General features: G+C 40.3%; 1 protein-coding gene across 1 annotated transcript in view; it reads right to left on the reverse strand.

The window, feature by feature from the left end:
- Positions 1–15,539, reverse strand: part of dgki (diacylglycerol kinase, iota) — a 94,380-nt gene that overhangs the window by 16,181 nt on the left and 62,660 nt on the right. The window contains exons 14-21 of the mRNA XM_008291109.1: positions 10,564–10,689; positions 9,173–9,251; positions 8,822–8,877; positions 8,044–8,106; positions 6,141–6,214; positions 4,552–4,663; positions 4,350–4,436; positions 792–904 (exon numbers count right to left, since the gene is read on the reverse strand). Coding sequence (XP_008289331.1) covers positions 792–904; positions 4,350–4,436; positions 4,552–4,663; positions 6,141–6,214; positions 8,044–8,106; positions 8,822–8,877; positions 9,173–9,251; positions 10,564–10,689 — 710 coding nt within the window. The remainder of the gene's footprint in view (positions 1–791; positions 905–4,349; positions 4,437–4,551; positions 4,664–6,140; positions 6,215–8,043; positions 8,107–8,821; positions 8,878–9,172; positions 9,252–10,563; positions 10,690–15,539) is intronic.

Genomic DNA, 15,539 nt, shown 5'->3' on the forward strand with positions numbered 1-15,539 from the left:
GGAGAGGACGCAAAACAAAGGAAGGAGAGAAGGTAAACAAATGAAAATAATAAACAATAATCAAGAAGATCCCAGGCGTGCATCGGAGAAATGAAGAAGTGAAGATGAGGGAGGACGAGACAAAAAGAAGAGGAGGGACAGGAGGAGGGACAGACGGAGAAAAGCCCAGAGGTAAATAGACAAACACTGATAGCACAGTGGCAGAGCAGTACGTCAAGCAAAGACACTACTGTAGTTACTGCAGCTACAGCAAGTAATTGTTTCCTACTGTGCCTTCTCTCACATGCACACTGTAGCTTGTTGACTGTCACAGAGAGGAGACCCACATTTATAGACAAAGATAAACATGAAGAGTTATTAGTGCTACGGGGATGGAGGAGTGTTAGTAGCCACATGATCTCAGGTGCAGTTTTTTTTTTCTATACAGCAGGTAACCACAGTACAAGGCTGCTGCTTCACCCCTGAAAGAAATCAATGAGCGTCTCCGTCTCAGCTGACACAGCACAGGGAAGCCGCACAGTATTACGTGTCAGTATGTCACTGGAGATAAACCTGACGCTCTTGTTGTGATTAATTCAAGTGGACAACATTACATATCCCTCCTTTGATTGTGGTTTGGCGAGCTGAAGAGAGATGTGGGACATTGAGAGGAGTGAATGTCAGCTCCCACTAAACAGATTGTATGACTCACTCAGTGCAAGCCGGGTTTTTACAACACTGCTGGCCTGGTTCCTCCGTCTGTGTGTGTTGCTGTGTGTGTGTGTTGCTGTGTGTGTGTGTGTGTGACTCACTCGTTGAGCAGGGGCACTGAGGTGCGCCTCTTGCTCTTCTGGACCATGTTGGCCTGATTTCGAAGGGAGATGCGTAGAGTGGATGGAGCCAGTCGGCAGGGCTCCCCGTCCACCTGCGCGCACACACAAAGATGTACGAGGGTCACCGTTGGAAGGACGAACCAATAATTAATTAGAAGATATGATAGTGCAGCTGTTATGTTAGCTGATTATATCTGACAGTGAGCCGAGCTGCTGCTTGAGCTCGGAGCTGTCATGACGACAGAGCAGCGGGGCTGAGGCAGGATGAAAATAGAGCTCCGCTTCATTAATCGCTCAGCTGACTGACAGAATATTATTCTGATGATTGATTTCAGTTTGTTTAAACATTCTCTTGTTTCAGCCTCTCAAACACGCTGCTGCTTTTTCTGTCACATCACTGTAAACGGAATATTTTTGATTTTCTACTGTTGGCGGCAAATAAACAAAACAATAGTTCTGGTAAATTATAGTACGCATTACTCACAATTTTCTTATTTTTTGTGGATAAATCATTTAAAAATCTTTTTTCAAAACCTGTGCTTGTGGAAAGCAAACAACCCTATTCTCATCTGCTCAGTGTCTGATCTTTGTTAACTAATTAAATTGTGGATTTGGGACAAATTTTACAGCAATTTTTAAATTGGTATTCCTTATTCTGGCAATTTATTCACACAAAAATAATAGAACTAAATACTTGATTACTTATTTAATCACGAAAACATTTACCCCAAAAATGATATATGTGGTTTCAAAGGTTGATTTGTCAAATTGCCTGTATTGGATCTTAAAGCAAAAATACTACCAGTGAATTGGGTAAAAATGGTAACTAATAGATTTCACAATAAAACCTCCCAGTTGATTACTTAAATTAAGACTATCATTTTTATGTATGTATAAGTTTTTTAATGAATATTCTTAAAAAATCCATTGTTATCACTGAATAATGAACACGTTTAAGACTTTCATTGAACACACGGGACATCTGTCTGCTGTTTTTAACCACGGACACATGAAATAAGTTGAAAGAGCTGCTGTGTCATGCGCCTCTGGAACATAGGAACCCTGCTCTAATTGATTTTGGCTGGATGTGGAACATGAGTGCTGGACTGATGTGATTAAGTGTCACAGAAGCCCTTGTCATGGTGGCCCATTACTGGATAAACTCCTACAGTGCTCTCCAACATGGAACTGCAACCTCCTCTGGTCACTACAGTGTTAAAGAGGAAGACGAGGTACTACAGCTAATCTACAGTACCTGAAGTGTATGTAATGAAAGAGAATGGTATCAGGTATTGGCAGATGTTAATGACTTGGAGTGGATCAGGGGCACAAAAACATGATCAGTAGAGAAGTGCATGAATTCCAAAACATCCTTCGACTGAATGACAGTTTTCAATAACACACTGAAATCAGAAATGTAAACCAAAATTCTTTACATTAAACAGGTAAACTACTATGAAGTGAATACTTAAAACCTCAAATTGCTAAACTGCGTTCCAAAAATGTAAAATCCTGCAGAGGCCGTATGCTGGAGAACATTTACATGGCAAGTGAACAAAGACCGCTGACAAAAGAACAGAATCCATCAAAACAAAAACAAAAAAGTCTCATAAAATTATAATCTGCACTCAACTGTTTTTTTTTGCAAGGTAGACAGTGTGTGGGAGTCGGCTTGAAACTCTTTCATATGCTCGTCCCTCTCCAACACACCTGTCTCATGAAACAGCCGTGTGAAGAGTTCCTTTGTTTCACTTTGTTTACAAATTATGCAGCTGGAGAAAAATCCATGCTTTTAGGAATAAACAGTTCCATAAATCAGACAATGAATGATGCATGAACAAACCCCTCAACAAAACCCTTCAGAATATAGACAGGAGTAAAAATGGGAAGGCTGGTGCATGTCGATGCTGCAGAAATGGGGATCTGTGGTTTCAAGTGTGAGAGAAAAAAAGTCTTTAAAGAAATGTATTACAACTGAAATCCACAGATGCTTTTGTAATAGTCTGAAAGAAGTCATGTTGACACAAAATAGCCCAAAAGCTCAAAATTGACCAATGCATAAAAAAAGATAACAAAAATTGCCCGTAGTGTCTCATAAAGACTGAACTAAACCACATTTTAAACTCTTGCCTCACATCAGAGCTCAGCTACGTTTTTTTTTGTTCTACAAATAGTTTAGTTGCCAGAATATATTTTTTTAATGGCAGGATAACTAAATGTTTGGTGATAACATGGCTACACCATTTGGCACTAATTCTTAAAACATGTTCTGAACATAGCATTGACAACATCTTTCCTTTGTTTCCATGTAACGCCGTGTACCAATGGTTTGTAGCGGAACATTTAATGAAGTGTTACCTCAACAACAGCCCAAAAACATCCTCAGTGCATTACAGCCAAAACATTTTTAACTTGTTGTGATATGTTAAGACATCACGTTATTTATGAAGAACGTTCTGTCATGTGAACGTAAACAACATCTCAAAAAAGATTTTTCAAATGACGGTTTGAGAACATTCTTCCTTTGATATCGCGTAACAGAATCTGTGGTTCTGACAACATCCTCAAAACTTCATCTCTATGTTCCATTTCAAAGTCTTGATTTAACCCTAGAGGGACATTATTTGAACTGATACATGCCCTGAAAACTTAGATACATTTTTTTTCCAAAAACATTAATAAAACTTGTAGATAACGTTTGCCAGTGTTGTGGGAACATTCCTTCCTAGCTGGGTTATGCCAACTTTTAACATTTAACTCCACAGCAAACGGAAAATACACAATGCATGAAAGAATGTATCACATGAATTTAAAGGTCACAATAATATTTATGACATATATACATATATATATATATATATATATGTATATATGTCATAAGTAATGCATGAAAGTATTGGCACCCCTGGAATTTTTCCAGTAAATAAACCATTTCTCCCAGAAATTGTTGCAATTACAAATGCTTGTGGTATACTCGTGTTTATTTCCTTTATGTGTATTGGAAAAACACAAAAAAAGCGGAAGAAAAAAGCCAAAACTTACAAAATACTACACAAAACTCAAAAAATGGGTTGGTCAAAATGGTTGGCACCCTCAACTCAATATTTGGTTGCACACCCTTTGGAAGAAATAACTGAAACCAATCGCTTCCTATAACCATCAACAAGCTTCTTACACCTCTCAACTGGTGCCAATACCTTTGTCCATGACTGTATATATATATATATTTATTTTTTTTATGTCTGTGTTTCGAGTGAACCAGGAATATATTTTCTATTATCTTCGTCTCATGTTGTTTGAAATGTGAAGGCGGTTGAACAGCCACTGTCTTGGACAGGTAATTCGCGTAACTTTTTCACATAACTGCTTTTTTCCCAGCCATAAACCTATATTTCATTATTTTAACTTGTTTGCTGACGTTATTATTCTCAAGCTGCGGTTGTTTTAAATCCTATAGATGACCTTACAGTACATTTAATCACTCAGCAGTCTAATAACTTCAGAGGCGGGTTGTGATGCCCGTGACTGTGTGATCACCTGAACAGGTACAGTCTTGAAGGTAGTGAGGACAACTTCTCTGCACTGGTGAAGTCTTTCTCCGTGACCTCCAACCTGCAGCGCTGCCTGGTGGACAAGAGAGAGATTCACACCATCATGACAGGAAAACAATCCCAGTGATTTCTTTCTTGCTATGTTGCTTTGGTTTCACATTTGTCTTCCCCTCTCCTATTTTTCTCACCAGCGAGGCCATGGTGAAGCCGATAACCTCGATGCAGCCATCATCATGGCGCTGTGGTTCAAAGTCTCGATGGTCGCCTGTGTTTCCCCACGGCATGGTGCCAGCACAGTACCTGCACACATGTAAAGATGTGCAACATCTGGTTCTCCAAAACAGCTTAAATGTTAGGTTAGCACTCTGATGAAACATACAGAGCACATCAAGATACTGGATAGACCCAAGCATCATTTTTCACATATGAAGCTGACAGCAGAGATTCCCCTCTGACCACACGGGTAATGAATTGTTTATATTGATTCAGGGGGGAATATTCCAGAGTGGTCTGGACGGACTGAAGTCAACAGCTTCAGTGTCAGAGTATAAAATCTAACCAGGACCTTGAGGCTCTACCTTCAGTCCACAAAAATCTCATTAGTCAGGTTTTCACTAGACAGTGTCTCATTACTTTTTCAATGCTGTTTTTCAAATGTTTTTTCACTGTAGTGGGAAACAGTAAATAATCAGAAGTACAACTGTTGACCATGGAAAATGACAGATGACACCCTACAGCCTGCTCTTCAGTGTTGAATGAAAGGCTTTGAGAAGTTAGATGTAATCAAAAAGTTTCAAGACTCTATCTATAAAAAGCAAAAAACATTTCTGATTTAAATTAATATCAGTTTAGAGGTAGTCTTCTTGTGCAGCGATGAAACATTCTCATTGCTCCTGCCACTTTTGTAACGCTCTCTGGAAGTCCTGTTCGGACAAGTTGTAGGTGCACGTTTGCTATTTCACCATGGACCTCAAACTTGTGCAGAAAGCAAACATCAAATTTGATGTTAAACCGACCAAATCTCAAAGTCAAGGATTATCAAACCCAACGAGCATCACAAGACCAAACAGCAGTCATCAAGATGGAGAAGGCCTGTCAGGTCAGCGGTGTGACCAAGAAGATGCTCATGGTTTTGGGTATTGCACCGTAGATTTGTCCACCAGACTGTGAAAGAGAGTTCTGCCGAAACTTTTTGAGGTGTCTAAAAGAGAACATTCGGCACAAATGGCCTGAATTGTGTTGCGTTCCATCATGCCAATAAATGCCCGCTCACAGCATGTAGAAAGTTTTTTTTGGCTTTAATAAAACAATCGTTGATTCCCGTCCGTCCCACTCACCAGATATGGCTCCCTGCAATTTCTTGCTCTTCCCCAAAATGAAATTCAAGTTTAATGGTCCAACTTCTGACAGAGCGGAGAAGTTTAGCGTGCTGCGCAGATGGTGGCCCAACGTGGCAGGAGCGTTGGGAACCGCGTATCCTGCATAAGAAGACTACTTGGACAAGGATGGGGGCCAAATTTTGATCAGGAAAAATTGTTGCATTTCAGAAGCAAAGTCTCGGACCGCCTTGATCACACTTTTTATAATAAATCGATCCAATCCTAACGGAAATTTAGTAAAATCTAGTAAAATTAGTCACTTTTCTTGATTCGCAATTCTGATGATTGATTTATGTCATTCTTTGTTGTGTGTCCTGATAAAACAAAAACACACCAACACAAAAAAGCAGCACTGTGACAATATGTGCAGCCAAAATCTACAGCATGTCGTCACCTACCTGGGAATGTTCAGAAACACTATGCACTGGAACTTCAGCTCCTGGATCTTGGGAGTTAGATCTGTACCATCACACTGTGGGACAGAGAAGGAGAAACTGTGATTTAGAAAGAGTCTTTTCTGTGTGATCTGTGGCTTCAGTCAGTGTTTTACAAGATTCATGTAACGGACCAGCAGGATAGCAACTTCTTCTCACTCTCAGATCCTTCATTTGCTTTTGCATAATGCGTCAAGCTTCACTCTCAGTTCTCAGGTTATACTCTCAGTGTGTTTTCGCTCTTGATCTTATGACTGTATTGAAGTGAGCGGTGGTAGAAAGCGACTGATAGAAGTCAAAGGTCATGCCAGCGCTAACAGGGCACCGTCGAACGATTTGCTGCAGCGACGAGATGCAATGTGGAAAAGAGCAAATGCGAAGTAGGATGTGTCGTTTTCTGAATACATTTAATGTTTCTGGGTTCAACGTTTTACATGGAATCATCTATTTTCACCAAGAATACAGGAAAGTTAACAAAGTAGATGAGTCTGTGTTTGGTAAAATCACCCTTTTACTCTCTGCTCATCAAGAAAGTCTGAACATAACCTATATTTTTTCTGTCAACAAATTCAACAAAACAGCCAAAGCCGACAACAAACCGATCCTAGTAACAAATACTGATTGTGTATCCAAAGTCTGGTATTATTCCTCTGTGCCGCTGAGCTCCATTGTAATCCGAAAACTATTAAAAACACATCAGTGAGCAGTGTTATTGCAATGAGTGACATGTTCCTGCATTATGATAAACACAGGCTCTGTAGTTTTGCTGCTGTAAACACTCACAAGAGAAACAGAATAGTCCCGAACAAAAGCACCACTTCCTCCTGTTTGAATACATTAGCTAAAAACTGCAGTGTCCAGCTGTTTGAGGAAATTACAGAGTCGCTTTTAAATGAAAGGATATATTCATTATCCAGAAGATTTATTTCTTTTACAGACAAGAACATGCTTGAGGCTGAGCGGCAGGGACAGTGAAGGAAAGTCAAAAAATATTGAAAGACGATTAAACCCGAAACAGTGTTGGGCTGCGCTGGCATAAAAACCCAACAGATGTGGTGTGCTGCCCTCAGGGGATCCATGACATACGCAGCATACTGTTTAATAACATCCCAGTTAAGGTCAACATGTAATATGGTGTGATACTTCAAAGGTGGAGTCTGCAAATGTAGAGAAAGAGTGTTGACATTTAGCAAGTTAGCATGTTTAGATAATTAAGATGAGATATGATACGACTTTATCAGTCCCCAAGTAAATTCTTGTATCAGGTATTGCTCAGAAAAAAACTAAAAGATATAACATAGGAAAGGCAGTGCAGCAACTTAAAATACATTTCAAAAATAATCAGAGATAATAAGCACGTGCCACACATCCCTCGCTACCATTTTTTCTCATTTAAGGGTCAGGGCTATGTACGAACACCGGATTGTTTTTCAGTGCACAGCAGCTGGAGAACCATGAGGAGATACTCACTGACTTTGAATCTCATACTCCACCTTTAATAGGACATTAAAAAAAAACTATTTAAATAAGCTCATCCTTGCTTTGGGAATTTGTGTCGTACATTTTTCATTATTTTCAGACATTCTTCAGCTGCTTAACCAAGAAAATAATCATCAGGAGTGATAATAAAAAAGATTTTTAGTTGCTGCCGTAACACCAGTGCAGAGGTCAGTGCTCAGGGTCAGCGGCGGAGCAGCAGCGTGGCAGTCCCACTAAGACTTCACCGCTCCACTGAAGGACACCTCAGCGTGGCAGACGTTACAAGAGCTGCTGAAGGACGGCCTTTTTAATCAGCCGGCCGACCTGCTGCCCAGACATGTCGACATGGAAAACGATACCGGCTGAGAGAGAGTGTGTTAACACTCACCACCACTCTGACGTGCTTGGACAAATCCCTGGAGCTTCTCTGGAGGAAATCTGAGAACGCAGCCTGTACACACAGACACACAAACGTGCACACGCACATAAACAGAGAAAAGGACCCAATCAAACAGAATTACAGCTCATTACATTTCCCTCATTAAAAAGAGATAACTCTCCTACATGTTTCCGCTCCAACTCCCACCCATCATTTCTCCTTTCCAGCTCGCATCCTTCACAGCGTAACTGCTGGATCCAAAAAACTACAAATCTAAGATTTCCTCACGGCTGGTTGATGTATTAGATTTCAATCAGACCAGGTCAAAAAAAACAATCATGCTGAAAGCTGCCTGAAGCTGGAAAAAATATGGATTTCTTATGGAACACTTGTGGTCAATAACTATAAATCTCAAGAATAAAAGGTCAAATGACATGACATTTGTTTAGCAAGCACCTGGGATGCATACGGCACGACTGACTCTGTTCACTATTGATCCAAAACCCCCAGCGAGTGTAAAACATATTACTTTTTCCTTTTAAAAGACCCAACAGAATTTCTGCTTTATCATAAGCTCCTCTCTCTTGACGATAGCTGTTCTTCTACTTTGCCTTTACGTGCATTTGCTCCTGTGGATTTTCCCAGCTCCACATTGTTCTGTCTCTAAGCTCCCTAAATCCCATCATTTACCTCTCAGTTGTCATTCTTACATGTGTCTGAATACAGAAGAAAAGTTTGTGCTGCCAAGGTTTTTGTATGTGTGCAATAAGTCATGTGGGACACTCACTCCTGCATAGAACATCTTGTTGCGGAAGCGACTGTTAAACTTTTCTGGGTTGGCCTCTGGAAAACACACAATCAGAGAGGCAGAGAAAAAGAAGAACGCATTAAATGTGCTGCACAGACAGCGGGATGAAAACAAAACACAGAGGTGTAAAGTGAAAGAGACAGAAACTCTTGACTCATTTATGCATGCATATGTGTATCTGAATGTGTGTGCTTTTTTTTAAATATTTCATTTTACTCTGCTCATCTTTTTTTCACAGCAGTGCAGAATGATGCATTAGCAGGACTTAATGGAATATAAATACAGGGTGCAATGTGAGAAAAGAAAGACACTGAAGCAGCTTTCACAGACCTCTGGACTCGTGGAACTCCAGGGTGACGTGAGCATCGAAGCCCAGGCTGAAGTAGTTGTTGAACACATTCAGGGGCAGCTGAGGACAAAAGAAATATATGACAGTGAGTGTCTTTATATAAACATGACACACTCTATTCACAGAGACACCTCATATAGTGGTTGAGCACCAAGTAGCACTAATCCACATGCTCTTATTTAAACACAGGCTTTTATATTTTGATACCTTCTGTATGGATTTTTTCCAAACTGTTTTCCACTCATGATGACACAAATGACGTGTCAGTCTTTATGTAAACTGCAAAGTATTTGAGTGAAGAGTGAAATGACCATGCTGAGAAACTAAACACAAAGGAAAGGTGCCTTAGTGCTTCTTTTCAGAGATGCAGTGGTCCGTCTGTTACAAAAGGCTGCAGTTTCTTGCAGCAGCGCCATTCAAAGCATCACACCAGCAGACCCACACCAAAATCTTCCATCACATGATCACGTAGCCGAGTGTAAGTGCAGCTGGATTCTTTATGCACCACAGTTGTCCTCATGAATTCTGCTTCACACATTTTTTGACATTGGGACGCTTTCCATGGAGGTCAAGGAAAGTGCTCAGGAAAAAACTATTCGACTGAAACCACTGAGTCTACACTTGTCTTATCAGGAAAAGCACTCCTTGCTGCCTGAGTGCATTTTGTGCAGGAGATGGGAAATGTGCCACTGCAAATGTAATGAACAATGCCGTCCATTAAGTTCTCAAGGATATGATAAAGTGGAACTCCACTTGATGCCTAACTTAAGTTTTCCGAAGCGTTTAGCAAAACAAATAAGATGCATTTTTTCTGACTATTCGACCGCAACCCGGGACTGCATTTGTTGTTTTAAGTTGCTGTAAATTCCAGCCAGTCACGTCCTGCTGCTCTTGTTTTGTATTAAAAGGTTTGCAGTGAATCAGACTTTGATTGTGAGGAAACTACAGGATTATATTTGACACAAAAGTCCGTCAGTGTCAGCGTGCAACAATGCTGCTGTTGTTACTCTGTTAACACATCAAGTGCACTTTCCAGTGTTTTTCTTCTTTGGTTCGGTTGTAAAAAAAAAATTGTGGGAGGATTTGTAAATGAGCACGGGAGTAGAAAGCAATACAGTGACTCCTACCTGAACACAGATCAGACCTGGGAAAACTCAGAATGAAGTACTAAACATAACACAAAGTATGTTTTTTCCATGAGATTACATAAAAAATCATCACGTAAAAGTTCTGCATATAGAGGCATTAGCTTTACCTTATTCTAACCTTGTTATAACTCTCAAATAAATGTTTTTTGCGACCACGGTGTAATCACAACTAAACATACACACATATCCCAGCGGCCAACCCTGCATCCACACTGTGTCCTGACCTTCTGTGTTCCCTCCTCTGGCTGGACAGCACTCTTCTCCACTAGGAGGTTCCACCTGTCCAGCTGCACCACCGAACCGTCCTCCACATGACACAAAACCTTGGACACCGGTTCATCTGTGTAACCCTGTGGTGCATTAAGCAGATAGAGAGACAAAGTGAGTTTGCATTACATAACACATACACAGTTAGTAGTTTAAGTGCTGTGAAATCGAATTCAATATTTTCCACTATCAATAATATCCCTAATATCCCTTTAAAATATACGTGGAGGTACATGACTGCTTTTATTTATGTTGCACACATCATAAATGATTGTAATCAATTGGAAATAATTACTAGAAACTAGAGCTCCTGTCTTGTGGTTGTATGCGTCCATCAATCAATGATTTTGTAATGATGTTCAGATTTATATAAAATCAGCAGTGAAGACTTTGAAGTGTGTAGGATAGGAACAAAGCTGACTTTGACAGTAGACATTGCTTTAAATATGGATGTCTGTGAAATATAGCATCGAATAACAGCCAGAAAAGTGTTGATTGTGATGTCACAGTGAGGATGACCTTTTGGAAATAAAATGTCATCACGTTATCATCTTATTAGACATTTATGTGAAATGTTGTCATAATTAGCGTTTTAATAATAAAGCATGTTTTCTGAGGCCACGGTGACCTTGAACAAATTCAAAGACATTTCTGAGATATCATTTTAGCAAAATGGGCCAACAAATGGACAACCTGAAAACATAAAGCCTCCAGCCTCAGCTGTTGCAACAATGGAGAAAATTAATGTTGGCACAACAGGAAGGGAAGAAAAAGTTCCTGATATTTCAACTCAACAGTGTTCCAGTGTTGCGACCAAACCAATTAAATAGCTGAAAATCTTACTTTTCTGGTGTTTGGTGGAATGGTACATTTATAGCTCTTTCAAAAAATGACTGAATTGATTGTATTGATGTTATTTTTCTTCAGATATAACGATAGACTGTGACCGTGATGTCATCCAGCGGTTTTGTGTTTCACTGTTTTAATGCTTTGAGTCGCCATCTTGGTCTTTTGAAACCAGACGTAAACAGCAAAGGGTGGATAAGACCGAGAACCACGAGGACACTATACACACCCATAAGGTAGAAACTTGTCAATCACAAAGCAGCCATATCCTAAAACATATCCTCCTTCGTCATTTATTTTAATCTAAAAGGGACCATCATTTATGAATTGAACATCATGCTGAATTGAAGGAGATTTGAAGCAAGCAACTGAGACCATAAAATCTTTAGCAAAGTGTTTACTGAGGTAATAAACCAAGTGAGAAGTAAAGTTATTTTCTCATCAACTTCTGTACAACCTGACATCTTTTTAGAACCAGAGGCGGCGCCTCCTGCTGGCAGGTTCAAGTCATTCCATGTTGGCTTTATTTTTCAGATCTGGAAGCTACATCAAAATTTTATAAACACTCTATGGATGAAACAGCTAGCAAACAGAGGCCTTGTTGGTAGCGCAAGTGTAGGGAAACAGTATTGTTTTCTGAATTGGTTGTTTGTACCTGTGGTTTAAATCATATGACAATAAATTGAGGCTGGTTAGTAAAACAACAGGGTTTTTACTGCATAGAGGGACTTTTGGTACTACCCAAAAAGATTTAAGGTTTTTGTGATTCCGTTTTATTAATTGGGGTTTCACTTCCCTTCATTTTTGTTAATGAAATGGTGAAAAATAACATTGCACTGATTTCAGTCAAATAAGGCAACACAGACTCATTGTCTTTACTGTACATAGACTGATCACTGTTGTGAATAGTCACCCTTTCCAAAGGCCCATTCCATCCATCCATTATCTATACACCATAGTAAAATGGGAGAAAATTGAGCTAAAAGATGGAGGAAGAGGCTGAGAATGGCTAAGGAGAGTGAGGCAGATGTGGAGAGACAAGAGATGGGGATGAGGGGATGTGTTTGGAACAAAATTGTGGCTTCTACCCCATCGTCTCGTCTATCAAACTACCAACGTCTCTCTTTTCTTGTTATCGCTTGCAAACAAGAGTCCAACACACACACACACACACACACACACACACACACACACACAAAACATCCTCACAAAGTGAAAGAAAGAAAGAAAAAGTGGAATAGACAGCGAGAGCATGTAATGATTGGCTTTCAGTAAGTGATCATTGAGGCTACATGGCTGAAACCATCACTACTTTAACAGCAGAGACACTCACACACACACACACAATGCCATGTATTACATGAAGTCACACACACACACACCTGACACCTTCCTTTATCATTGTCTTCCTATTTTTTCCCACCATCAGTCATGTCTCTCCCTCTCTTCCTCCTCCCCCTTTCTTCTCTTCATCACATTTGTCATTCAGGCAGCTCTCCCTCATGTACATTATTCCATCTTTCGTTAATGCTCTCCATCCTCTGCTCTTGATTTTCTCCCTCCCTCCAGACAGGGTCAGGAAATCAATGTACCAAGGACAACATCGCACAAACACACACAAACACACACATACACACACATACACACAAGGAGACAACAGCCTCGTGGTAGCAGCTCTCATCAGCAGGACCTCACACACAGTCTGGTTTTCATGACTTCATAGTACATTACATTTGCTTACAATTATGTCCAGAAAATTCACCCGAACCACAACCGCCACTAGGCAACTCCAAACCCCTAACCTAAACTTCAACCAATCATTTGCCCTAAAATTACATCATTTATATTATGGGGACGTTGTTTTTTGTTCCCAAAAGGAAGTCGGGTTTCCACAGCGTGACTGTAAACAGATTTATGTCCCCACAACATGCGTAATACAAGGAGACACACACTCCGATGGCAAGTCACAGGGACGATCACACTCACACAGAGAGGGAGAGAGAGAAGAGATAGAGCAGAGAGTAACACAACTGAGTGTCACAGAGAGAGAGGAGAAGGAAAGGAGAGGAGGCGAAAGAAAGAAAGAAAGATGAGGAAGACTAGGAAGTGACAAAAGGAAGGACAGTGATGGTGAGAAGGAGAAGGAGAAAGGAAAACAATGACAAAGAGAAGGAAGTGAGAGACAGAAAGAGATGAGAAGGAGGAGAGAGAAAGGAAAGAGGATGAAGAAAAGAAAAGTAATTAAGGAAAAACAGTGGGCACAGATTGAGGGAATAAGAAGTGGTGGAAAGGTGGGGAAAGAAATGAAAGCGGAAGAAATAAGAGGGAAGGAAGCGAGGAGGAAGGAAAGGAAAAGGCAGGAAAAAAGCATTAAAATAGGGAACAAACGGGAACGAGAAGTAATCAAAGAAAAGAAACTGAAAAGGTAAGGCAAGCAAAAGGGGAAAAAACAGAAAAGGGAAAGAAAGAGGTGGTAAGAACAGGGCAGGAAAGAAACAGAAATAGGAATGAGAGGGAAGTAAACAAAAGCAGCGGAACAGGGAAGAAAACAAAAGAAAGCAGAGGGCAGGAAAGAACAGGACTGGGAAAGAAAGGAACAAAGCAACAGATACAAAATGGATAAAAACTGCTGCAGTCACATTCGCACAATGGAACAGAGGACAAAAAAAGGACACAGCAGCTACGCTAATTACACAACTGACAGATGTATCTCATTGAGCTCCGTCTTCGCTCAAAGCGTCTATCTCTGGATGTATCAGGAGCTTTTCTGCGCTGTTCAATCCAGAGCTGCGAAGTCATTCACACGTCCTTGGTTCATCACTCAGCACAGTACATGCTGACTGCAGACTGTACAACTCATTACACTCCACCACAGCAAACTACCAACTTCATTCTCATTGGAATGAATATTTCAGTCCTCAGGAAAACCCAGCAGTCACATGCGAGTACGTCACATTGTCATATTGATGTAGAAACACAACACAGAAGATCCAGATGATTAACCCTCCTTGAGACTGAAACGATTCTTAAGAAGATAATGTTTGATGTTATCAGAAAAAACATAATGAAAATCAACAGAAATAACATTTCAGATTGTTTGACTCACACTTTTGACTCATAGTGAGACATATTTGATGTCTGATCATCACTACAAGCCCACATAGCTCATCTAAAGAAACGTCTAATGGAAGAAGATGTGGGTGCTTGTAAAAGGTCTCTTCTTGTATGCGGCGGTACAGTTATGCAACGTGTGTGTGTGTGTGAGAGTGTCAAGGGGCAAATTCTTGATACTTCAGCACTTCACCTTATTTTAGTAACAAACTGTGAGAGCCTCCTCCTTCGTAAAGACGAGTGGTGCATCATACTTTATTATTCAAGTTTCTGCAACTCCACCAACTTAGCACTGTACTTTCATAAAGAGAAAAGTCAAAATGAGAGCAGAGGAGGCTGAGATAACCCCACGTTTAGTCCTTATTATGGGTCATTTCCCATAATGGACTGCCACCTGCCCACGTTCTTTTAAACATTACATCTCCAGTTAAGAAGGCTATCTCTATTAAAACTTTAGCCTCGACCCCGATCCAGGATGATCTCAGCTGGGGTTTTTTCAAGAAAGGTCCCACTAGAGCCACAGATGAGTTTATAAAACTGTTACAAAATCAATGGAGTGAAAAGAAAACTGATGTAAGCATGATGAATAGGACTGGTGTTACAGAGGTGAGATGAAAATATGAAGCCTTTTCAGACATGGGATGCATGACATTCATCGACCCGTTGAAGAGATGGCATGCTGTCATTCACACATGGGTCACTTTTAAATTAACGTTCCTCACGGCTTCATTCGAACAGTGCCCACACAGTGCTGGAGATGCTACACAACATGAGGATGGACAGTCTATCAAGTGACATGCAATAAACAAAAGACACAATCTGAACTAATGGCAAGTTTATTAAACTGTCCAAATCGTATATTTCCTACTTTACCAACAGTAAAATGAAAATATCCTGACAGCTGCGATGGAGCTCAGGACCTGAAGATGGCAACAATAGAACGAATGATTTAACTGTAGATTATAAACCGTGTGCT

Source organism: Stegastes partitus, unplaced genomic scaffold (genome assembly GCF_000690725.1).
Source record: "Stegastes partitus isolate 25-593 unplaced genomic scaffold, Stegastes_partitus-1.0.2 Scaffold718, whole genome shotgun sequence".
Lineage (NCBI taxonomy): Eukaryota > Metazoa > Chordata > Actinopteri > Pomacentridae > Stegastes > Stegastes partitus.